Below are 27,116 nucleotides of genomic sequence, written 5' to 3'. Positions count from 1 at the left end.
ATGGGACAAACGCAAATATGGGACAAACGCAAATATGGGAAAAACGCAAATATGTGACAAACGCAAATATGCGACATACGTAAATATGGGACAAACGTAATTGTGGGACAAATGTAAATATGGGACAAAAGTAAATATGGGAGAAGAAAAATTTGGGGGCACAATTTGAGTAAAAGAAGGAATCGGTTGGTAGCATGGGTTTATGAGTAATGGGAAAAACGCAAATATGGGAAAAACGCAAATATGGGAAAAACGCAAATATGGGAAAAACGCAAATATGGGAAAAACGCAAATATGGGAAAAACGCAAATATGGGAAAAACGCAAATATGGGATAAACGCAAATATGGGATAAACGCAAATATGGGGAAAACGCAAATATGGGGAAAACGCTAATTTGGGGAAAACGCTAATATGGGGAAAACGCTAATATGGGGAAAACGCTAATATGGGGAAAACGCAAATATGGGAAAAACGCAAATATGGGGAAAACGCAAATATGGGACAAACGCAAATATGGGACAAACGCAAATATGGGACAAATGCAAATATGGGACAAACGCAAATATCGGACAAACGCAAATATGGGACAAACGCAAATATGGGACAAACGCAAATATGGGAAAAACGCAAATATGGGAATAACGCAAATATGGGAAAAACGCAAATATGGGAAAAACGCAAATATGGGAAAAACGCAAATATGGGAAAAACGCAAAAATGGAAAAACGCAAATATGGGAAAAACGCAAATATGGGACAAACACAAATATGCGACATACGTAAATATGGGACAAACGTAATTGTGGGACAAACGTAAATATCGGACAAAAGTAAATATGGGAGAAGACAAATTTGGGGGCACAATTTGAGTAATAGAAGGAATCGGTTGGTAGCATGGGTTTATAAGTAATGGGAAAAACGCAAATATGGGAAAAACGAAAATATGGGAAAAACGCAAATATGGGAAAAACGCAAATATGGGGAAAATCGCAAATATGGGAAAAACTCAAATATGGGAAAAACGCAAATATGGGAAAAACGCAAATATGGGAAAAACGCAAATATGGGAAAAATGCAGATATCGGAAAAACGCAGATATGGGAAAAACGCAGATATGGGACAAACACAGAGATGGGAAAAACGCAGATATGGGAAAAATTCAGGTATGGGAAAAACGCAGATATGGGAAAAACGCAGATATGGGACAAACGCAAATATGGGACAAACGCAAATATGGGAAAAACGCAAATATGGGACAAACGCAAATATGCGACATACGTAAATATGGGACAAACGTAATTGTGGGACAAACGTAAATTAGGGACAAAAGTAAATATGGGAGAAGAAAAATTTGGGGGCACAATTTGAGGAAAAGAAGGAATCGGTTGCTAGCATGGGTTTATGAGTAATGGGAAAAACGCAAATATGGGAAAAACGAAAATATGGGAAAAACGAAAATATGGGAAAAACGAAAATATGGGAAAAACGAAAATATGGGAATAACGAAAATACGGGAAAAACGAGAATATGGGAAAAACGCAAATATGAGAAAAAAGCAAATATGGGAAAAACGTAAATATGGGAAAAACGCAAATATGGGAAAAACGCAAATATGGGAAAAACGCAAAAATGGGAAAAACGCAAATATGGGACAAACGCTAAAATGGGAAAAACGCAAATATGGGAAAAACGTAAATATGGGACAAACGCAAATATGGGACAAACGCAAATATGGGACAAACGCAAATATGAGAAAAACGCAAATATGGGAAAAACGCAAGTATGGGACAAACGCAAATATGCGACATACGTAAATATGGGACAAACGTAATTGTGGGACAAACGTAAATATGGGACGAAAGTAAATATGGGAGAAGAAAAATTTGGGGGCTCAATTTGAGTAAAAGAAGGAATCGGTTGGTAGCATGGGTTTATGAGTAATGGGAAAAACGCAAATTTGGGAAAAACGAAAATATGGGAAAAACGCAAATATTGGAAAAACGCAACTATGGGAAAAACGCAAATATGGGAAAAACGCAAATATGGGGAAAACGCAAATATGGGGAAAACGCAAATATGGGGAAAACGCAAATATGGGAAAAACGCAAATATGGGAAAAACGCAAATATGGGAAAAACGAAAATATGGGAAAAACGAAAATATGGGAAAAACGCAAATATGGGAAAAACGCAAATATGGGAAAAACGCAAATATGAGAAAAACGCAAATATGGAAAAAACGCAAATATGGGAAAAACGCAAATATGGGAAAAACGCAAATATGGGAAAAACGCAAATATGGGAAAAACGCAAATATGGGACAAACGCAAATATGGGACAAACGCAAATATGGGACAAACGCAAATATGGGACAAACGCAAATATGGGACAAACGCAAATATGGGACAAACGCAAATATGGGACAACCGCAAATATGGGACAAACGCAAATATGGGACAAACGCAAATATGGGACAAACGCAAATATTGGAAAAACGCAAATATGGGAAAAACGCAAATATGGGAAAAACGCAAATATGGGGAAAACGCAAATATGGGGAAAGACGCAAATATGGGGAAAGACGGAAATATGGGGAAAAACGCAAATATGGGGAAAAACGCAAATATGGGGAAAAACGCAAATATGGGGAAAAACGCAAATATGGGGAAAAACGCAAATATGGGGAAAAACGAAAATATGGGAAAAACTCAAATATGGGAAAAACTCAATTATGGGAAAAACGCAAATATGGGAAAAACGCAAATATGGGAAAAACGCAAATATGGGAAAAATGCAGATATCGGAAAAACGCAGATATGGGAAAAACGCAGATATGGGACAAACACAGAGATGGGAAAAACGCAGAGATGGGAAAAATTCAGGTATGGGAAGAACGCAGATATGGGAAAAACGCAGATATGGGACAAACGCAGATATGGGACAAACGCAGATATGAGACACACGCAAATATAGGAAAAACGCAAATATGGGAAAAACGCAAATATGGGAAAAACGCATATATGGGAAAAACGCAAATATGGGAAAAACGCAAATATGGGAAAAACGCAAATATGGGAAAAACGCAAATATGTGAAAAACGCAAATATGGGAAAAACGCAAATATGGGAGAAACGCAAATATGGGAAAAACACAAATATGGGAAAAATGCAAATATGGGACAAACGCAAATATGCGACATACGTAAATATGGGACAAACGTAATTGTGGGACAAACGTAATTGTGGGACAAACGTAATTGTGGGACAAACGTAAATATGGGACAAAAGTAAATATGGGAGAAGAAAAATTTGGGGGCACAATTTGAGTAAAAGAAGGAATCGGTTGGTAGCATGGGTTTATGAGTAATGGGAAAAACGCAAATATGGGAAAAACGAAAATATGGGAAAAACGAAAATATGGGAAAAACGAAAGTATGGGAAAAACGAAAATATGGGAAAAACGAAAATATGGGAAAAACGCAAATATGGGGAAAACGTAAATATGGGAAAAACGTAAATATGGGAAAAACGTAAATATGGGAATAACGCAAATATGGGAAAAATGCAAATATGAGAAAAAAGCAAATATGGGAAAAACTTAAATATGGGAAAAACGCAAATATGGGAAAAACGCAAAAATGGGAAAAACGCAAAAATGGGACAAACGCTAAAATGGGAAAAACGCAAATATGGGAAAAACGTAAATATGGGACAAACGCAAATATGGGACAAACGCAAATATGGGACACACGCAAAAATGCGACATACGTAAATATGGGACAAACGTAATTGTGGGACAAACGTAAATATGGGTGAAAAGTAAATATGGGAGAAGATAAATTTGAGTAAAAGAAGGAATCGGTTGGTAGCATGGGTTTATGAGTAATGGGAAAAACGCAAATATGGGAAAAAGAAAATATGGGAAAACCGCAAATATGGGAAAAACGCAAATATGGGAAAAACGCAAATATGAGAAAAACGCAAATATGGGAAAAACGCAAATATGGGAAAGACGCAAATATGGGAAAAACGCAAATATGGGAAAAACGCAAATATGGGAAAATCCGCAAATATGGGAAAACCGCAAATATGGGAAAAACGCAAATATGGGAAAAACGCAAATATGGGAAAAACGCAAATATGGGAAAAACGCAAATGTGGGAAACACGCAAATATGGGAAACACGCAAATATGGGAAACACGCAAATATGGGAAACACGCAAATATGGGAAACACGCAAATATGGGAAACACGCAAATATAGGAAACACGCAAATATGGGGAAAACGCAAATATGGGGAAAACGCAAATATGGGGAAAACGCAAATATGGGGAAAACGCAAATATGGGGAAAACGCAAATATGGGAAAAACGCTAATATGGGAAAAACGCTAATATGGGAAAAACGCCAATATGGGAAAAACGCCAATATGGGAAAAACGCCAACATGGGAAACACGCAAATATCGGAAACACGCAAATATGGGAAACACGCAAATATGGGAAACACGCAAATATGGGGAAAACACAAATATGGGAAAAAACGCAAATATAGGAAATATGCAGATATGGGACAAACGCAAATATGGGAAAAACGCAAATATGTGAAAAACGCAAATATGGGAAAAACGCAAATATGGGAAAAACGCAAATATGGGAAAAACGCAAATATGGGAAAAACGCAAATATGGGAAAAACGCAAATATGGGAAAAACGCAAATATGGGAAAAACGCAAATATGGGAAAAACGCAAATATGGGAAAAACGCAAATATGGGGAACAAAGCAAATTTGGGAAAAACGCAAATATGGGAAAAACGCAAATATGGGAAAAACGCAAATATGGGAAAAACGCAAATATGGGAAAAACGCAAATATGGGAAAAACGCAAATATGGGAAAAACGCAAATATGGGAAAAACGCAAATATGGGAAAAACGCAAATATGGGACAAACGCAAATATGGGACAAACGCAAATATGGGACATATGTAAATATGGGACAAACGTAATTGTGGGACAAACGTAAATATGGGACAAAAGTAAATAAGGGAGAAGAAAAATTTGGGGGCACAATTTGAGTAAAAGAAGGAATCGGTTGGTAGCATGGGTTTATGAGTAATGGGAAAAACGCAAATATGGGAAAAACGAAAATATGGGAAAAACGCAAATATGGGAAAAACGCAAATATGGGAAAAACGCAAATATGGGAAAAACGCAAATATGGGAAAAACGCAAATATGGGAAAAACGCAAATATGGGAAAAACGCAAATATGGGAAAAACGCAAATATGGGAAAAACGCAAATATGGGAAACACACAAATATGGGAAACACACAAATATGGGGAAAACGCAAATATGGGGAATACGCAAATATGGGGAAAACGCAAATATGGGGAAAACGCAAATATGGGAAAAACGCAAATATGGGGAAAACGCAAATATGGGAAAAACGCAAATATGGGAAAAACGCAAATATGGGAAACACGCAAATATGGGAAACACGCAAATATGGGAAACACGCAAATATGGGAAACACGCAAATATGGGAAACACGCAAATATGGGAAAAACGCAAATATGGGAAAATCGCAAATATGGGGAAAACAGTAATATGGGAAAAAACGCAAATATGGGAAAAATGCAGATATGGGACAAACGCAAATATGGGAAAAATGCAGATATGGGACAAACGCAAATATGGGAAAAATGCAAATATGGGAAAAACGCAAATATGGGAAAAAAAGCAAATATGGGAAAAACGCAAATATGGGAAAAAAAGCAAATATGGGAAAAAAAGCAAATATGGGAAAAACGCAAATATGGGAAAAACGCAAATATGGGAATAACGCAAATATGGGAAAAATGCAAATATGAGAAAAAAGCAAATACGGGAAAAACGCAAATATGGGAAAAACGCAAATATGGGAAAAACGCAAATATGGGACAAACGCAAAAATGGGAAAAACGCAAAAATGGGAAAAACGCAAAAATGGGAAAAACGCAAAAATGGGAAAAACGCAAAAATTTGAAAAACGCAAAAATGGGAAAAACGCAAAAATGGGAAAAACGCAAATATGGTAATAACGCAAATATGGGAAACACACAAATATGGGAAAAACGCAAATATGGGAAAAATGCAAATTTGGGAAAAAGTCAAATATGGGGAACAACGCAAATATGGGAAAAAACGCAAATATGGGGTAAAACGCAAATATGGGGTAAAAGGCAAATATGGGGAAAAACGCAAATACGGGAAAAACGCAAATACAGGAAAAACGCAAATACGGGAAAAACGCAAACACGGGAATGTTGCAAATATGGGAAAAATGCAAATATGGGATAAACGCAAATATGGGATAAACGCAAATATGGGATAAACGCAAATATGGGATAAACGCCAATATGGGATAAACGCCAATATGGGATAAACGCAAATATTGGATAAACGCAAATATGGGATAAACGCAAATATGGGATAAACGCAAATATGGGATAAACGCAGTTATGGAAAAAACGCAAATATGGGAAAAACGCAAATATGGGAAAAACGCAAATATGGGAAAAACGCAAATATGGGACAAACGCAAATATGGGACAAACGCAAATATGGGACAAATGCAAATATGGGACAAACGCAAATATGGGACAAACGCAAATATGGGAAAAACGCAAATATGGGACAAACGCAAAAATGGGACAAACGCAAATATGGGACAAACGCAAATATGGGACAAACACAAATATGGGACAAATGCAAATATGGGACAAACGCAAATATGGGACAAACGCAAAGATGGGACATATGTAAATATGGGACAAACGTAATTGTGGGACAAACGTAAATATGGGACAAAAGTAAATATGGGAAAAGAAAAATTTGGGGGCACAATTTGAGTAAAAGAAGGAATCGGTTGGTAGCATGGGTTTATGAGTAATGGGAAAAACGCAAATATGGGGAAAACGAAAATATGGGGAAAACGAAAATATGGGGAAAACGAAAATATGGGAAAAACGAAAATATGAGAAAAACGCAAATATGGGAAAAACGCAAATATGGGAAAAACGCAAATATGGGAAATACGCAAATATGGGAAATACGCAAATATGGGAAAGATGCAAATATGGGAAAGACGCAAATATGGGAAAGACGCAAATATGGGAAAGACGCAGATATGGGAAAGACGCAGATATGGGGAAAAACGCAGATATGGGGAAAAACGCAAATATGGGGAAAAACGCAAATATGGGAAAAACGCAAATATGGGAAAAACGCAATTATGGGAAAAACGCAAATATGGGAAAAACGCAAATATGGGAAAAACGAAAAATGGGAAAAACGCAAGTATGGAAAAAACGCAAATATGGGAAAAACGCAAATATGGGAAAAACGCAAATATGGGAAAAACGCAAATATGGGAAAAACGCAAATATGGGAAAAACGCAAATATGGCAAAAACGCAAATATGGGAAAAACGCAAATATGGGGAAAACGCAAATATAGGGAAAACGAAAATATGGGAGAAACGCAAATATGGGAAGCACGCAAATACGGGAAAAACGCAAATACGGGAAAAACGCAAATACGGGAAAAACGCAAATACGAGAAAAATGCATATATGGGAGAAAGCAAATATGGGACAAATGCAAATATGGGACAAATGCAAATATGGGACAAATGCAAATATGGGACAAATGCAAATATGGGACAAATGCAAATATGGGACAAATGCAAATATGGGACAAATGCAAATATGGGACAAATGCAAATATGGGACAAATGCAAATATGGGACAAATGCAAATATGGGACAAATACAAATGTGGGACAAATACAAATATGGGACAAACGCAAATATGGGACAAACGCAAATATGGGACAAACGCAAATATGGGACAAACGAAAATATGGGAGAAGAGAAATTTGTGGACACAATTTGTCTAAAAGAAGGAATCGATTGGTAGCAAGGGTTCATGAGCAATGGGAAAAACGCAAACATGGGAATAACGCAAAAATGGGAAAAACTCAATTATGGGAAAAACTCAATTATGGGAAAAACGCAAATATGGGAAAAACGCAAATATGGGAAAATTGCAAATATGGGAAAATTGCAAATATGGGAAAATTGCAAATATGGGAAAAACGCAAATATGGGAAAAACGCAAATATGGGAAAAACACAAATATGGGAAAAACACAAATATGGGAAAAACACAAATATTGGAAAAACGCAAATATTGGAAAAACGCAAATATTGGAAAAACGCAAATATTGGAAAAACGCAAATATTGGAAAAACGCAAATATTGGAAAAACGCAAATATTGGAAAAACGCAATTATTGGAAAAACGCAATTATTGGAAAAACGCAAATATTGGAAAAACGCAAATATTGGAAAAACGCAAATATGGGAGAAACGCAAATATGGGAGAAATGCAAATATGGGAGAAACGCAAATATGGGAGAAACGCAAATACGGGAGAAACGCAAATATGGGAGAAACGCAAATATGGGAGAAACGCAAATATGGGAGAAACGCAAATATAGTAAAAACGCAAATATGAGACATACGCGAATATAAGACAAACGCAAATATGGGAAAAACGTAAATATGGGAAAAACGTAAATATGGGAAAAACGTAAATATGGGAAAAACGTAAATATGGGAAGAAAGCAAATATGGGAAGAAAGCAAATATGGGAAGAAAGCAAATATGGGAAGAAAGCAAATATGGGAAGAAAGCAAATATGGGAAGAAAGCAAATATGGGAAGAAAGCAAACATGGGAAAAACGCATTTCGGTGAAAAACGCATATACGGAAAAAACGCATATATGGGAAAGACGTATATATGGGAAAAGCGCATATATGGCAAATACGCATATATGGGAAAAACGCATATATGGCAAATACGCATATATGGGAAAAACGCATATGTGAAAATTGCAAATATCGGGAAATTGCAAAGTTCGAAAAACTGGATATATCGGAAAATCGCTAAAATTTGAGTAGAGAATTTTTTGGCACAAGTTGAGTAGAAGAAGGACTCCATTGGTAGGCTGGGTTTTTGAGTAGAAAAAAACGAAAATATGGAAAAAACGCAAAAATGGAAAAACGCAAATATGGGAAAAATGCAAATATGGGACAAACGCAAATATGGAGAAGAGAAATTTGGGGACACAACTTGACTAGAAGATCATAACAGTTGGTAGGATGGGTTCAGCAGTAATGGGAAAAACGCAAAATTGGTGTTGTGTCTAGACAAGACAGTGTAGACACAGGGTGAGGTTACCGAAAGGGCACGCGTCAACTCACGCCGACTGGAGCGAGTTCTGGAACAGGTTACATAATTAATGCTATAAAGAAAAGTACGTATCTAAGTTAATACTCAACTTTTAATTCCATCATTGTGGTACATCGCTCTTGACTATACAAATGAGACTCTCTCCAGATATGGTTAATGGCGCCTTGCTAGGTCATAGCCATGGACTTAGCTGAAGGCTATTCTAACTGTCTCTCGGCAAATGAGAGAAAGGCTTCGTCAGTGTAGTCGCTAGCAAAGTCGTCGTACAACTGGGGTGAGTGCTAGTCCATCTATCTAGACCTGCCATGTGGTGGCGCTAGGTCTGCAATTACTGACAGTGGCGACACGCTTGTCCGACATGTACTAATGGACCGCGGCCGATTTAAAGCTACTACCTAGCAAGTGTGGTGTCTGGCGGTGACACCACACTCCTCCCCCGCAAATCGGCGAACGGTCGTGTTATAAGGCTTCCGCCCACCGTGGGGAGGGCCCCATGTTGACGTATGCGATGAGGTGGGGAGTCTAACAACAGGCGAGGCTGTGCCACCCGCACCCGGCCATTCGGTCCGAGGGGAGCTAGGAAACGCCTGGAAACCTAGTCCAGGGTGCACGTCAACATGCGGCGTATGCGCTCGTAATGAGACAGGAGGGGCCGAAGGGTCGACCTCCATTGCGTCGGGGTATCCGACGCACGATGACTCCATGTGGTCCGGAGCGGGCAAGAGATCCATGGCGGAGGACAGCTGGACACGGGAAGCGATCGGCGGCGCGTGACCCAGGGAGGCGTCCGGCGGCTGCAGCGAAGCGTCCACTGCGGGCGGCGCCTGCGGGAGAACAGGCGGCGACGGCGGCGGCGGCGGCGGCGGCGCGTCGCCATGGGGCAAAATGGAAGGCATCGTCGGTAACACCGGGGGAAGGGGCGAGCCAGTAGATGGGTCCCCAGGGCGCTGACCGGACGGCACCGTCGCTGAAAGCAGACGGGGAGCGGCAGAACCCGTGCGACGACAGAGGCGCAGCTGATTGAGATGCCGACGCACCTCACCAGAGGCCCCCAAAACCAAATACATCGCGCGGCCGAGGCAGCGAAGAATGCGCCCTGCGAGCCAACGCCGTGAACCGCGATAGTTGCGATAGAATACAACGTCGCCTGGAGCAAAAGCAGGAGTCTGCCGCTGCACAGGAACCTGATGCGGCGGATACAGCAAAGACATCAAGGTTCGATGAGGACGACCATGAAGCAACTCAGCCGGCGAGCGACCATCTCGGGGCTGAGAGCGATACGAAGACAAAAAGAGCAACAACGCGTCCTCCCGAGAATGCGACTCTTTCAACTTCAACATCTGTGACTTGAAAGTCCGGACCAAACGTTCAGCGGCACCGTTTGACTGCGGTGAAAACGGCGCAGATGTCAGATGTTGAATACCATTGGCCTTGCAGAATGACAAATTCTGCGGACATGAATTGTGGGCCATTGGCGGAAACAATAATCTGTGGAAGACCTTCAATACAAAAGATAGCGGACAACGCTTGGATGGTGGCAGATGACATCGTGGAAGACATCTGGACAACAAAAGGAAAATTACTGAAGGAATCGACAACAACCAAGCATCGAGAATTCCAGAAGGGTCCAGCAAAATCTATGTGTAAGCGTTGCCAAGGGGAAGTGGCTTTCGGCCATGCAAAGAATTTCCGCGGTGGTGCGGATTGTTGTTCGGCACACGCCATGCAAGAAGAGCACATATGCGTAATCGCTGCATCGATTCCGAACCAAGTACAGTGCTGACGAGCAAATTGTTTCGTACGCACTATATCGCAATGTCCTTGGTGGAGAAGTTTTAAGACAGAGGACTGTAACGAACGTGGGACCACGACTCTGGACTGATCATTATCAGAACGCAACAACAAAACACCACGTCGTACAAAAAGTCTCTCCTTGTGAGCAAAAAATCGGCGAATCAACGGATCCTCGATCGGCAACTTGGACAAGGGCCATTGCGTAGAAACAAAACGCAAAACGGTAGCAAGGACAGGGTCGGCAGCTGTGGCTGTAGCTACACGACGAAAATCAATCGGAAACGATTCGACCACGTCATCGGTTTCCGCATCAATGAACATGCAAGCAAGTTCGGTAGAATCGAATACTTTATCCTCAGCAACAGGCAAACAGGACAACACATCGGCGTTTCCGTGCTTAGCAGTGGACCGATACAAGATATCGCAGCGGTACTGCGAGAGGAAAATAGACCAGCGAATGAACTTCTGCGCTGTACGTGGAGGTACAGGCTTGTTCGGATGAAAAAGCGATGTCAAAGGCTTGTGGTCAGTGATTATGGTGAAGTGACGACCATACAAGAAATCATGAAACTTTGTAACACCAAACACGAGAGCCAAAGCTTCTTTCTCCATCTGGGAATAATTGCTTTGCGCTGACGAGAGCAATTTGGACGCAAAGGCTATGAAACGTCCCCTTTGAACAATTCTACATAACTGTGCTTAACCTGACACACAATATTTTGTTAGCGCAACGCAATCTGACTTTCAAAATTCCCTACAAAAGAATGGCCCTGACTAACATTAAACTATACCTTTCACAAATCACTTACCTCACAAAAATCTTCGCTGCTCAAGCTACTGCAATACAGCGAGCGCCACTACTGCCAGCTAAATAAAAGATTCAAACTACTAAAGGCACTAATTACTGATAGGGATAGTTAGCAAATGAAAGATATTAATAGAGAACAAACAATGTATTTACCTTAATATCATCACAAGTCATAATATATATATCAGTTCATGACAAATTGCAAACCTCCGCCATCTCTCTCCCCACATCCACCACTGCTGGCGGCTCACCTCCAACTGCGCAACGCTACGCGCTGTTCACAGCCAGCTGCCTAACACTACAATGGCGAGTATTACAACAATGCAAAGCAGCCACAGACTGCACACAGCACAGCCAGTGATTTTCATATTGAGCGCTACGTAACGTTGCCAATAAGAAAACATAAACAGCCTACTTACATAGAGAAAACATAAACAGCTTACTTACATAGAGAAAACATAAACAGCTTACTTACATAGCCCCCATGCTCCCCACAAAAAATTTTACAAATTTTTTTTTTGGGCAGTGGCCAATAATGATTTGATAAAATTTTTCATAATTACAATAACAAAGAAATCAAATGCACACACTTATTGATACAATGTTGGTCAAAAGCTAAAATTGTCTCACAGTCCATAAAGACAGTCCTAATCGTACATAACAGGAGAATAGCAGTGTTTTTCTCAAAGTCTGAGCAGTAAAAGAAAATGCACACGGAAGTAGTGGATTTCCATGGAGTCTTGAAGAAGCAGTGTTGTCCTCCCAACGGAAAGACAGTGCTGACTCTTGACATGCAGACAGGTAATGCTCCACAACAGAGCAAACCCACTGCAGAGTCATTCGACGTTTTGAAGAATATTGGTAGGTAGGTCATCACAGAACAGACCCACTGTAGTCCTGGTAGAGATTACGGTATTGGTGGGCCACCAGAGGTGCAGACCCACTGCAGGCCTTGTACAAATAATGGTACTGGTGAGTCAGCAAAGGTGTAGACCCACTGTAGTCCTTGTAGAGATGGCCAGCAGCCATCTGTTGCGACTGTGCAGGTGCACAATCACCATCGAAGAGTCTTGCAGAGAATATAGCAAGTCCATAAACCACCACTTGTGCACTCACAACGTTTTTGGAATTGTCCTTAGAACCAGCAATGCTGTTATCCAGTCCCTTGCAGAATTATTAACACATGTGCAAACACGAACAGTCCCTACTTCTCACATATTGTACATATACTATGACCAACAGAAACGTGTGCAGTGAAATGTAACTTAATTTGAAGAACTGGTGTCTGTACAATTATAAATTTACAACACGAAAATACAATTACAAAGGTACAAAATACATCATTAAAGAACATAACAATACAGATAACATTTGTAGTAACACAGGCTTTACAAAAGAATAGAAATAAACACATACATCAGTGGAATTATGACATGAGTACATACATAAAGGATCACAATAACTTTTGAAACATCAACTTCACACATGAGCATTGAACAGAACAGAATTAATAATGTCTAACATCTTTATAAAGTAAATAACATATTATTAATGCCAATTATATTCGAGGATAACAGTATTCCTCATCATAGTGAATGTAGCTTAATATTAAAAGAAGAAAAAATTCTATGAAACTACACAGAGACAGGAAGAAAACAAATACTCAAGGGTACACAAACACATAGTGGGATAACACAAAAGGGAAAGGACAGGGTTCATTTTCAGTGTAACATGTGGTACTGCAGTCCAACCCAAAACTTCATATATCTTTCCTCTTATTTCATCCTTTGTTTCCACCCAGAAAATTCTATCTAAGCATGCTTTCTGTATTTATATGTTCATACATTTCTTACCTCAACATTTATTTCCAAGAAAATCCTACCTAAACCTGTTTTCTCAATGCATTTCTTTACCTATTCTCCATAGTCAGTTTCTTACATAGTCTACCCCCTCTGAAGCTAACTTAAATCTACTGAGCTCAGATGCTAAACTAAGGGACGAGGCAATGCAGCAGCACAAAACAATTAACACAAGCAGCAATGACAAAAAATACAGATTGGCAAAGCTAGCAGCATAAATGAGCAAAAGTCAAATTCAATAACACTATGCCTGGCAAACAGCAGCAACTTATACCTAAACATGACATAGCGCAAGCAGAAAAAATATTACACTAAAATGGCCATGTCTAATACCTATGTCACATCTTAACATTAGAGTGATGCATCACAATTTATTCTACAAAAGAAATTACCAAGTACTTGAAAAGAAAATTATAGATGCAGTTACTGGTATTAGTCCCTTCTTATTGTTCTCTCCATTCCAAGTGCTCCTTTTTTAAAGAATGTGGATCATAAAATAATTATTTAATAGATCTGTTGACAGAAAGTCTTCACATTAGCAAATGCATCTAAGTTTATTTTATAAAACTAATGCTGTAACACAGCTGGAAAACAGATATCAAATGAAATAAGCAACTATGAAAAGCAAAGCATAAAAATATCATTCAGTAGTCATGTGACATTTCATAAGTTAGTAGCTCTCAACTCTCGTAGAAAGACGCTTGTCGTAATCAGGTGTGCAGATGTACGAATATTTCCCATCAATTCATAAGCATTTCAGCAATTAGCACAAAGTGCGAGTAATCATATGTTTTCAAGTAATGAGGGTGTCGCATTAGCGATGAAAGGCACACCCTAATGGCTTGTTCTCCAGGTGTTTGACACAGCTGTGTGCCGACGACGCACATGCAGGTGGTCACTTAACTTTCTTACGGAAATATTTACGACAGCAGTTTCCGCTACAGTGACAGTCTCACATAAAAATATTTCACAGGTCAAGAATTAGCGTTGCAAATCTGTAGAAAGAAAATCCTATAAATATAAGTGTCCAAAAAACTTTTCGCCGGCATTGTGATACAGTCACGCATTTACACACACATTTCATAACTCTTAAAGTACGTTTCTTGGTTTCCAACATCCTTTTTCACAAGTCAGCGTCCCTAACCACTATTCATTACTCCTTACCTTATTCGTCGACACTTCTTCAATATTGCATAATAACAGATAAGTATCATAATCAAATAACTCATATAGCATCAGCCTATTAATCATAAACATACCTCAGCAGCATAATACACATCGTCGTCGTAAAAATAACATCATAACACCTCAGTCAAATCTCAAAATCGTCGTAGCTTCCTCCAATAATTAAAAAAATTCTCTGCTCATGTCAAAAGTGTCATCTGCCTCAAACGTACTTTAAAAATCATGAATCCATACCAAATACATCATTCAAAGTTCTCATAGTATCACAATGGTTCCAAAAAAATATGAACAGTTCACACAGTACAGACAAAATACAATTTCGTAAGTGTGAAGTAATCCAACTCTGTAATTGCGTAAACATATGTCACTGATGTAATAAAAAAGTTTATCTCTCAGTTACATGATCAGATAGCTGTGTAATTTGTGTGTTAGAGAAATATGGTACCGATGTGTAAAGTTGTATAAGCAAATACCATATTAGCTAGGGTTCCTTGTGGTTGCCACACACATGGTACACAAAGTAAGCGTGTACCCCCCTGAGGATTAATGTAATTATACCCTCAGGTGTTACAGATTACAGCAATGGAATGAAATGTATCACGGAAAACTTTCTTTGTAATTCAAAAATCTTTAAAAATAAATGTTTTAAGTATAAAATTGATCACTCAAATACGTGTACTGTAGCGCTAAACTGTGCGTCTTGTAACATAATCTCTGTGGAAGTGTCGTAGTTATTTTCCTCCAAAAGCTAAGTTCTGCAGAAGCCAATGTACTTACCTCATGATAAACAAAAGTGAAATGCTTTGCGTATAGATATCGTAGTTATTATGCTTATTGGCGTGATGAAGAAAGTACTGTACAGTAACGTAATGTTGTGCCACGAAAAAGGGTGTCTCATTGTTGCTATACCACAAAAGTTACTACTAAAACATGTTTTTCTTTCCAGAAGAATTCAGAAAACTGTGCAGATATAAAACAGATACACCGCAAAAGCAGCATTGTAAATTGTCACTCATTAGTAGCGTCGTGATAAAAATCGTGTAGCTGTCACATAAACTAACCTGTGTCATCTGGTATCTCACAGAAAGTACTTTAAATCCAGAATATATTTTCAGGTCAACCAAAATGTTGCCTTAAAATCTCATTAGCAGTACTGGTAAATGTTCTAAGTATGTAAGCCTTATAGTCGTTCCATAATCGTGCAACAAACAAGCAAGAATGTACACACACAATAACACTGTGACGTCTGTTCACTATAACAATGCATTCGTCATTTCTGTTTAAATAAGTTCTCTTGGTTCTTGATTGGATATTTAACTTCAAACATTGTTGCATGGTAACAGTTTCTAAAGCATACTAGTAACGTGAAGTGAAACGTTTTATGGCAAAGACAAAGTTAAAAGACAGATTATCTGTCAATAAATGGTTTTACATGTGAAATGTGGTGTAAACCTTTACTCTTCCTAGTACGCAGAGTTTCAACTTCAACGCAATTATCATGCGGTATTCGTCGGTAAAGAATACTGGAATTTTGCTCAAGGTTAGTGTCTATGTTATTTTTCCCTGAGCCAGCCGGCGCACGCGGGTGCCTGCGGTGCGAGTCATTGTCTGCTACCTCTTTGTTGGCGCGCGCCGTTATTGGGGTTTGGAGACCTAACTTCTACAAATTCACCGTGACGAGAGGGCCCTGCTCTGTTTGAATCCCGCCAGTTCTGATGCAGTTCAGGTCTGTCGTTACGATCATATCGTCTGTCGTCATGTCGGTAGATTCCATAGTTTCTTTCTTGTCGGTCACATGGTGGAGAATTTCTCCCTGAATCGTAACTGCGCGCTGGTCCGTTGCGTCTAAAGTTATTCTGTCTCCCTTGATAGTATTTATTTTGGTTCCCATATTGTCTGTTTCTCTTATTGTCTCTGTGATAGTCATTACCACGGAGAGGTGATCTTTCCCTGTAGTTATTACTACTCTGCCAACGGTTGTCATACGGGTGGTGTCTGTTTTGGTCACGATATGTGTTGTGAGAATAGCCTCGTCGTGTCCAGTTATTATTTCTTTCATCGTGGAATTGTGACAGATGTGACCTGTAATTGTTGTGCTCCTGTTTCCGCGTTCCCCGATTGTCAGTGTCAATTTCCAATTCTTGTAACAGACCCTGAAATGCTTCAATGTCATCTTTGCAACGTCCTGCTAAAATAATATGTCGTAAATGTTCAGGCAGTTTGATTAAGCAAATGCGGATGAGTTCTGAGGGGCTGTATGGGTTTGACAGGTACTGATTCTTGTGCAACATGTCTTCAAAATATTTGACAAGACTGGAAAATTCAGATTGTTCAAAGTGTTTCATCATCATGATGCTATGTTTTACACGGTCTTGTGTCGCTTGAGACCAATACGCTGAGAGGAAGGCATGATAAAAATCTCCTTCACTGTGGCAATCGTGAATGACCGATCGCATTCTTACACCTGGTTCATTCTCTAAGTAGCCACACATAAATTCTAATCTGTGTTCCAACGACCAGTTGGGAGGAAAACAATGAGAGAATTGATGGAGCCATGCTTGTGGATGAATGTCGTTGCCAGAATTCTTAAATGTTTTGAATTTACGTGTAGTAATGAACAGCTTATAGTCAAAATCATCATGTCGGCGAGTAGCATATCGGTCATTGTTACGTCGTGTCGGCGGTTCCATATCGAAATTCGGTGCACATTGCCAGTTTCTTTCATAACTTACGAAATGCCCTGTGTTATTATTTTGCGTCTTTTCCGTATTTCTAAGTCCCTCTTCCCGTGTTGGAGCGCGAGTATCCTCTGAAATACGTAATTCTTGTATTACCTGTGTCAGCTGATCTTGTACTTCCCGGATTTCTCTTTGGTGTTGTGTATTAATTTGATTCTGATTTTGTTTGAATTTTCTTATTTGTTCATACTCTTCTGTGTCAGTGAAGGCTACGGGTCTTGTGTCATTCAGATCATCATCTACCTTTGTAGATAAGTTAGTGACCTGATCCGAAAGTTCGGCTACTTTCTCCGATAGTGTACTTATTTCTTCAGTGTGTTTTTCTGAACCAAGTTTCAGAGTATCTACTGTGTCCTTAAAGTTTTCCTGAGTTTTTGCAAGTTGCGTAACCGAATCGGTAGATGCAATTGAGTCAAATTTAGCTTGCAAGGTCTCATGATATTCATGAACAATAATTTGCAGTTCTTTTATGGCTGCTTCGTGATTCTGTAATGCATTTTCATGCCGCGAAAAAATAGGTTGAAAATGCTCACAAATTTGTGTTTTTACGTCATTACAGACTTTTTGACATTTCGATTCAATGTTATGTAACTCAGTAGTTAAATCTTCACGTGTTTGTTCAAGTGTTTGTTCCAATGAGTCTAACTTTTTAAGATTTTGTTCCACTGTGTCTAACTTTTTGAGATTTTGTTCCACTGTGTCTAACTGTTGCTGTGTTTGTCTCTGATTTTGTTCCATTTGTTGCATTAATTGCAATAATAATGTATTAGTGTCTGGAATCTGTTTCTCTACGCTTTTCGGCAGTGCATTTGCACCGACAACATTCACATTTTGACAAGCAGAAAATGTGTCTTGACTTATTTGAGAAAACGGTGATGACCCAAAACCTGAATCTACAGTATTTGCAAAATTGTGTCCTGTCATTTCGGATTCCTGAGGCGAGCTGTTGCCGACCGATCGATCGATAATGCGTCCCTCTTCACTAATTGTTTCACTGTCCACGCCATTGTTTGCCGCCTGCTCCATTTCCCTATGAACAGTTACCAAATTATTACTTTGAACATCAGTTAATTCATTACTCGGAGGCGCTAACACACTGCTTTCATTTTCACTGTCATTTCTCAGTTTACTTTGGAGCCTAGTATTACGTTTTTCACACGCCATTATTGTCACAGTATTTCACACGACAACACAGAAAAACACAATTTGAAGATCAAAAATAAGAGAACACATTAACATAGCACTGAAAATAATATCTAGTTAATTGCAAGCGCAGCTGCGAAATACTTGGTGCAAATCTACATGCATGCCACAACTGTTTTACTGTACAACAATGAAAAACTACAACTACAAAGGAAATTCTCTCTATGATTACGCGCTACCAATAAACAAAATCTACACTAATTACACAAACTACAACAAAAATCAGAAGATTCCAGTGAGGTATCCTAGGCTAAGGGTCGCCATATGAAACGTCCCCTTTGAACAATTCTACATAACTGTGCTTAACCTGACACACAATATTTTGTTAGCGCAACGCAATCTGACTTTCAAAATTCCCTACAAAAGAATGGCCCTGACTAACATTAAACTATACCTTTCACAAATCACTTACCTCACAAAAATCTTCGCTGCTCAAGCTACTGCAATACAGCGAGCGCCACTACTGCCAGCTAAATAAAAGATTCAAACTACTAAAGGCACTAACTACTGATAGGGATAGTTAGCAAATGAAAGATATTAATAGAGAACAAACAATGTATTTACCTTAATATCATCACAAGTCATAATATATATATCAGTTCATGACAAATTGCAAACTTCCGCCATCTCTCTCCCCACATCCACCACTGCTGGCGGCTCACCTCCAACTGCGCAACGCTACGCGCTGTTCACAGCCAGCTGCCTAACACTACAATGGCGAGTATTACAACAATGCAAAGCAGCCACAGACTGCACACAGCACAGCCAGTGATTTTCATATTGAGCGCTACGTAACGTTGCCAATAAGAAAACATAAACAGCCTACTTACATAGAGAAAACATAAACAGCTTACTTACATAGAGAAAACATAAACAGCTTACTTACAGCTATAGGGCGATCATGCGAACCATCTTTGTGCGCAAGCACAGCACCGATCCCGAAATCCGAGGCATCTACCATCAACAAAAGGGGTTTCTGGGGATCGAATGGCGTAAGGCAAGTATTTGAAAGCAACCCCGATTTCAATTGGCGAAAGGCGCGTTCGCATTCCGTCGACCAGACGAACGGAACACCCTTACGGCGTAAGCGATGAAGCGGAGCTGAAATGGAAGAGGCACGCGGAATATATTTATTATAATAGTTAATTTTCCCCAACACACTCTGTAGCTGCTTCAAAGTCTGCGGCGAAGGCAACTCCTGTATGGCACGGAGGTGCTCCGGATTCGGATGTATGCCTTGGGCATTAAGGACATGTCCCAGATATGGTAAGTCACGAGCAAAAAACACACATTTGTCCTTCCTCAAGCGAAGACCATTGTGTCGCAAGACCTGAAATAATGTTCGTAGGTTTGCAAGATGTTCTTCTGTCTTCCCGGAGATCACTATATCGTCCAGATAGTTTGCTGCAGTAGGGACCGACGCACAAACAGTTTGTAAATATTGCTGAAACAATGCAGGGGCGGATGCACACCCGAATGGCAGTCTTTTGAATCGATACAATCCAAGATGCGTGTTAACCACTAATACGCGCTGGGATTCTTCGTCCACCGGTATTTGCAAGTACGCATCTGCTAGGTCCAACTTGGAAAAATATTTTCCCAGGCACAGTTTGTCAAAAAGATCTTCCGGTCGGGGCAAAGGAAAAGTAGCAGTCACGAGTTGTGGATTCACTGTGGCCTTGAAGTCCACGCAAAGTCTCAATTTTCCGGGAGGTTTTTGCAAAATTACTAAGGGTGAGGCCCAGAGAGAAGCCTGCACACGTTCAATTACACCTTGTGATTCTAAAACGTTTAATGTTCTTGCGACCTCGTCACACAATGCGTGGGGAACATTGCACGCTCTGAAAAATTTCGGTTGCGCGTTGACTTTTAGTTCCAAATATGCTTCATAGTTCTTAGCGCAACCAAGGCCCGGTGCAAAAATGTCTGCAAATTCTTCACATAAACGAGAAACACTGGCAGAAGGCACAGTCTGGTTCACTGAGAGGATCTGATTTACGATAGACAAGTTAAACAACTGAAATAAATCTAAACCAAACAAGTTCCCTGCAGCAGAAGAACGAAGGACGTAAAATGACAAGTTTTGTTTGTCCCTTGTATGTGGCAAGAAGGCTGCACTGTCCTTAGACACGGATAGGGTGTCCTGAATAACTATGTAACTGAACATGTGCGGCACGCAAAGGAGGTATGCCCAGTTGTTTGTACGTGGCGTGATTGAGCAATGAAACTGCAGCTCCGGTATCGAGCTGGAATGGTATCACTTGTCCGGCAAAGTCCAAATCTACAAAAAGTTTATTGTCCTTCTGACGACAAGAGCGGCTGTTTTGTGCAACTTGAACAGACACTGGTACATAATCACTTGCGACGTGACGGGATTGCCGTCGACGTCGACGCACACTTTTTGTGGGACGAACACAGTCACTGTTAGAGAGAGGAACACTGGGTGGAGTGGCATTAACTACGTGAATGTCCATGGGCGAAGGTTCCCGAGCCTGAGTGTCCTTGGTTCGATTCCGGCGCGAAGCAAAGGGCCTGGAATGGTTGGTAGTGTCCGATCTAAGCTTTTTCTGGCAAACACTTTGAACATGTCCTTTCTTATTACAGAAAAAGCAAATAGCTTGGCGTGACGGGCAATTCTCACGCGAATGTTTAGTTGCACACCGTGGGCATGATTTCAGCACTACATTTGCCTGCTTTCGCGGGACACGTGGCGTTGCGGACGTGCGCGAAGGCTGTTTACAGTTCCTTGCAGCGCGCCCGGCGGGCCGGTTAATGCGACACACAGCTGGCGAAGTTGCAAATGATTCCTGAGCAAAGTCAAGTGTGTCTTGCCTATCCAATAGGTCTATCACTTGTGGAAGGGAGGGATTGACTAGTTTCAAAATCTGTTCCCTTATGCGAACATCAGAAACGTTCTGTGCTATTGCATCACGCACCATTGTATCTGAATAAGGGAGTCCACAGTCACATTGAAAAGCACAATCCCTAGTAAGGCCTTGCAAAGTTGCAACCCACTCCCGATTAGTTGGACCGGCCGTACGTTTTGTACGAAAGAACGTATACCATTTTGCAACGACATTGACTGTTTCCTTGAAATAGGCATCTAAAGCAGACAAAATTTCCTCGTAGGACAGAGTTGCTACGTCGCGTCGGGGAAACAATTTCACTATCACACGGTAGGTGGACACACCTACACACGAAAGCAAAAACGGCTGCCGCTCATTACCTTGAATTCTGTAGGCGGCGAGATGGAATCCAAATTGGCGTGACCACTCCGTCCAGCTTTCGTCGTCCGCGCGAAACGGACGAAACGGGGGTGCAACTGCGTGTTGTGGCTGCCGTAGAGGTGAAGCGGCGGCGGCCGCATCGTTTTGCAGCGCACGTTGACCCTGGACGAGCTGTCCAAGGGCATCCAATAACGCCTGCGTCTGCTGATTCTGCAAGCGATAAAATTCGGACAGTACATCTGGAGAATGTGGGGAAGCCATGACACAAAAAAATCAAATCAAAGCAAGTATAAAGCACAAGATCCTTTGTAGACTCGTCGCCAACTTTTGTTGTGTCTAGACAAGACAGTCTAGACACAGGGTGAGGTTACCGAAAGGGCACGCGTCAACTCACGCCGACTGGCGCGAGTTCTGGAACAGGATACGTAATTAATGATATAAAGAAAAGTACGTATCTAAGTTAATACTCAACTTTTAATTCCATCATTGTGGTACATCGCTCTTGACTATACAAATGAGACTCTATCCAGATATGGTTAATGGCGCCTTGCTAGGTCGTAGCCATGGACTTAGCTGAAGGCTATTCTAACTGTCTCTCGGCAAATGAGAGAAAGGCTTCGTCAGTGTAGTCACTACCAAAGTCATCGTACAGCTGGGGCTAGTGCTAGTCCGTCTTTCTAGACCTGCCATGTGGTGGCGCTAGGTCTGCAATTACTGACAGTGGCGACACGCGGGTCCGACATGTACTAATGGACCGCGACCGATTTAAAGCTACCACCTAGCAAGTGTGGTGTCTGGCGGTGACACCACATATGGGAAAAACGCAAATATGGCATAAACGCAAACAGTGGAAAAACGCATATATGGGAAAAACGCAAATATGGGACAAACGCAAATACGGGAAAAACGCAAATACAGGAAACACGAAAATACGGGAAAGACGCAAATATGGGAAAAATGCAAATACAGGAAGACGCAAATATGGGAAAAACGTAAATACGGGAAAAACGCAAGTACGGGTAATGCGCAAGTACGGGTAAAACGCAAGTACTGGTAAAACGCAAGTATGGGGAAAACGCAAGTATGGGGAAAACGCAAGTACGGAGAAAATGCAAGTACGGGAAAAACGCAAACGGGAAAAACGCTAATATGAGACAAACGCAAATATGGGACAAACGTAAATACGGGACAAACGTAAATATGGGACAAATGCAAATATGGGACAGTTGCAAATATGGGACAAACGCAAATATCGGACAAACGCATGTATGGGACAAACGCAAATATGGGACAATGCAACTATGGGACAAATGCAAATAAGGAACAAAAGCAAATATGGGACAAATGCAAATATGGGACACATGCAAATATGGGACAAACACAAATATGGGAAAAACGCAAATATGGAACAAACTCAAATATTGGACAAACATAAATATGGGACAAACGTAAATATGGGACAAACGCAAATATGGGACAAACCCAAATATGGGACAAACGCAAATATTGGACAAAAGCTAGTATGGGACAAATGCAAATATGGAACAATCGCAAATATGGGACAGTCACAAATATGGGAGAAGATATATTTTGGAAAACGACTAAAAGAAGGAATCTGTTGGTAGCATGGGTTCATGAGTAATGGGAGAAATGCAAATATGGGAGAAGAGGATTTTGTGCAGACCTTCACTAGAAGAAGGTATGAAACATCCCCTTAGAACAATTTATACATGACTGTGCTTAACCTGACACACCATATTATTTAGCGCAACGCAATCTGACTATCAAAGATCCCTGCAAAAGAATGGCCCTGAGTAACATTAAACTATACCTTTCAGAAATCACTTACCTCACAAAAATCTTCATTACTCGAACTACTGCAATACAGCGAGCGCCACTACAGCCAGCTAAATAAAAGATTCAAACTACGGAAGACACTAACTACTGATAGGGATAGTTAGCAAATGAAAGATATTAATAGAGAACAAACAATGTATTTACCTTAATATCATCACAAGTCATAATATATGTAATTTCAAAACTCCGCCATCTCTCTCCTCACATCCACCACTGCTGGCGGCTCACCTCTAACTGCGCAACGCTACGCGCTGTTCACATCCAGCTGCTGCTGCCCAACACTACAATGGCAGACAACAATGCAAACTAGCCAAAGACTGCACACAGCACAGCCAGTGATTTTCATATAGAGCGCTACGTAACGTTGCCAATAAGAAAACATAAACAGCCTACTTACATAGCCCCCATGCTCCCCACAAAAAAATTTACCAAATATTTTTGGGCAGTGGCCAATAATGATTTGAAAAACTTTTTCATAATTACAGTAACAAAGATATCAAATGCACACACTTATTTATACAATGTTGGTCAAAAGCTAAAATTTTCTCACAGTCCATAAAGACAGTCCTGATCATTCATCACAGTAAAACTGCCGTTTCTTTTATCAAAGTCTGAGCAGTAAAAGACAATGCACACGGAAGTAGTGGATTTCCATGTAGTCGTGAAGAAGTAATGTTGTCCTTCCAACGGAAAGACTGTGCTGACTCTTGACATGCAGACAGGTAATGGACCACAACAGAGCAAACCCACAGCAGAGTCACTCGACGTTTTGAAGAAGATTGGTAGGTAGGTCATCACAGAGTAGACCCACTGTAGTCCTGGTAGAGATTACGGTATTGGTGGGCCACCAGAGGTGCAGACCCACTGCAGTGCTTGTAGAAATTGTGGACAGGCCCACTGTAGTCCTTGTAGAGATGGCCAGCAGCCATCTGCTGCGACTGTGCAGGTGCACAATCACCATCGAAGAGTCTTGCAGAGAATATAGCAAGTCCATAAACCACCACATGTACACTCACGAAGTGTTTGGGAATTGTCCTTAGAACCAGCAATGCTGTTATCCAGTCCCTTGCTGAATTATTAACACATGTGCAAACACTAACAGTCCCTACTTCCCACATATTGTCCATATACTATGACCAACAGAAATGTGTGCAGTGAAATGAATGCTTACAAGTTACTTAATTTGATGAACTGGTGTCAATTACAATATTATAACATGAGAATACAATTACAAAGGTACAAAATACATCATTAAAGAACATAACAATACAAGTAACATTTGTAGTACAGGCTTTACAACAGAATATAAATAAACATATACATCAGTGTTACAGGAATTATGACATAAGTAAATATATAAACGATCAGAATAATGATTGAAACATCCACTTCACACATTAGCATTAAAATAAAACAGAATAAATAATGTCTAAGCATCTTTACAAGGTAAATAACATATCATTAATGCCAATTATATTTGAGGATAACAGTATTCCTCATCATAGTGAATGTAGCTTAGTATTAGAAGAAGAAAAAATTCTATGAAACTACACAGAGACAGGAAGAAAACAAATGCACAAGGGTACACAAACACATAGTGGGATAACACAAAAGGAAAGGACAGGGTTTGTTTTACTGCAGTATTTTGCATGGAGATCTCCCTTCGTTCATCATTATTCCCAAAAGTCCTATCTAAGCCTGCTTTCTGTATTCTGTTCACATCCTCTGTCAAAAATAGTTTTTCTCCACTGTACACTACTCTTTTTTTTTTTTTTTGCCCAAACCATTTTCATTTAGCTTCTCAATACATTTCTTCCAAGTCATCATAGTTAGTTTCTTATATAGTCTACCCCTCTTAAGCTAACTTAAATCTACTGAGCTCAGATATATATACCAAGGGACGAGGCAATGCAGCATCACATAAAACAATTAATATAAACAGCAATGAAAAAAAACGCAGATTTGTGAAGCAAGCAGCATTAAGAAATTAGCAAAGCAATTGTAATATTACAACTAATATAAGGCAATGTGCAGCAAACAATAAAAATAAATCATTAGTAAAACTGGCTTAACAGAATAATACAAAGGCAAATTCAATAACACTAAGCCTGGCATACAGCAGCAACTTATACCTAAACATGACATAGCTCAAGCAGAAAAAATATTACAGTAAAAACAACAATGCAGATAAGGGAAATGTATATTCACATCTTAATGTCTATGTAATTAAAGTGGTGCACCATAAGAAGTTATTGTAAAAAAATATTACCATGTACTTGAAAAGAAAATTATGTGTCCAGTTACTGTTACTAGTCCCTTCTTATTGTTCTTTCCTTTCCAAGTGCCCCTTTTTTTAAAGAATGTGGATTACAAAATTATCATTTAATAGATCTGTTGACAGAAAGTGTTCACATTAGCAAATGCATCTAAGTTTATTTTATAAAACCAATGCTGCAACACAGCTGGAAAACAGGTATCAAATGAAATAAGCAACTACGAAAAGCAAAGCATAAAAATATGATTCAATAGTCATGTGACATTTCATAAGTTAGTAGAAAAATCTCTCAACTAGAGAGACAGTAGTCATAATCAGGTGTATAGACTTAAATATATGTCATTTCATTAGGCATTTCAGTAAATATCATAAATTAAGAGCTCCACAGTGTAATCATATGTTTTCAAGTTCGACCATGTCGTTTTTGCGATGCTTTCTACAAAGGAACGTCAATAGCGAGGATAATGGCCTCCCTTTTCTTTCTTTTCTACCTGTGCCTCTGGAAAGGCAAGCACTCTAATGGCTTGTTCTCCAGGAGTCTGACACACCTGGGTACCCACGACGCACGTGCAGGTGGTCACCTAACTTTCTTACGGAAATATTTACGACACCAGTTTCCGCTACAGTGACAGTCTCATATGAAAATTTCACAGGTCGAAAATGTACGTTACAAATGTGTAGAAACAAAATCCTATGAATATAACAGTGTCCAAAAAAAAATTTTCGCCGGCATTGTGATACATTCACACATTTACACACACATTTCATAACTCTTAAAGTACGATTCTCGGTTTCCAACATCCTTTTTCACAAGTCAAGAGTCCTTAACTTCTATTCATTATTCATATACATATAAACACCTAATCACATTCCTCA

General features: G+C 39.9%; 2 protein-coding genes across 2 annotated transcripts; both read left to right on the top strand.

Annotated features, from left to right (window-relative positions):
• Positions 1 to 1,934: 1,934 nt before the first annotated feature.
• Positions 1,935 to 3,239, top strand: LOC124553435 (translation initiation factor IF-2-like). Its single transcript, XM_047127297.1, has one exon. The coding sequence runs from the start codon at positions 1,935 to 1,937 to the stop codon at positions 3,237 to 3,239; it is 1,305 nt and encodes a 434-aa protein (XP_046983253.1).
• A 1,910-nt stretch (positions 3,240 to 5,149) lies between these two features.
• On the top strand, positions 5,150 to 6,340 carry LOC124553433 (LWamide neuropeptides-like). The gene has a single exon (XM_047127295.1). The coding sequence runs from the start codon at positions 5,150 to 5,152 to the stop codon at positions 6,338 to 6,340; it is 1,191 nt and encodes a 396-aa protein (XP_046983251.1).
• Positions 6,341 to 27,116: the final 20,776 nt, after the last annotated feature.

The sequence above is a fragment of the Schistocerca americana genome, chromosome 11 (genome assembly GCF_021461395.2).
Source record: "Schistocerca americana isolate TAMUIC-IGC-003095 chromosome 11, iqSchAmer2.1, whole genome shotgun sequence".
In the NCBI taxonomy this organism is placed as follows: Eukaryota; Metazoa; Arthropoda; class Insecta; order Orthoptera; family Acrididae; genus Schistocerca; species Schistocerca americana.
This window is presented reverse-complemented; position numbering and strand designations above follow the sequence as displayed.

What these genes read in the sequence shown, in the direction of transcription:
- LOC124553435 (XM_047127297.1), top strand. Translation starts at nt 1,935, where the DNA reads ATGAGTAATGGGAAAAACGCAAATTTGGGAAAAACGAAAATATGGGAA.
- LOC124553433 (XM_047127295.1), top strand. Translation starts at nt 5,150, where the DNA reads ATGGGAAAAACGCAAATATGGGAAAAACGCAAATATGGGAAAAACGCA.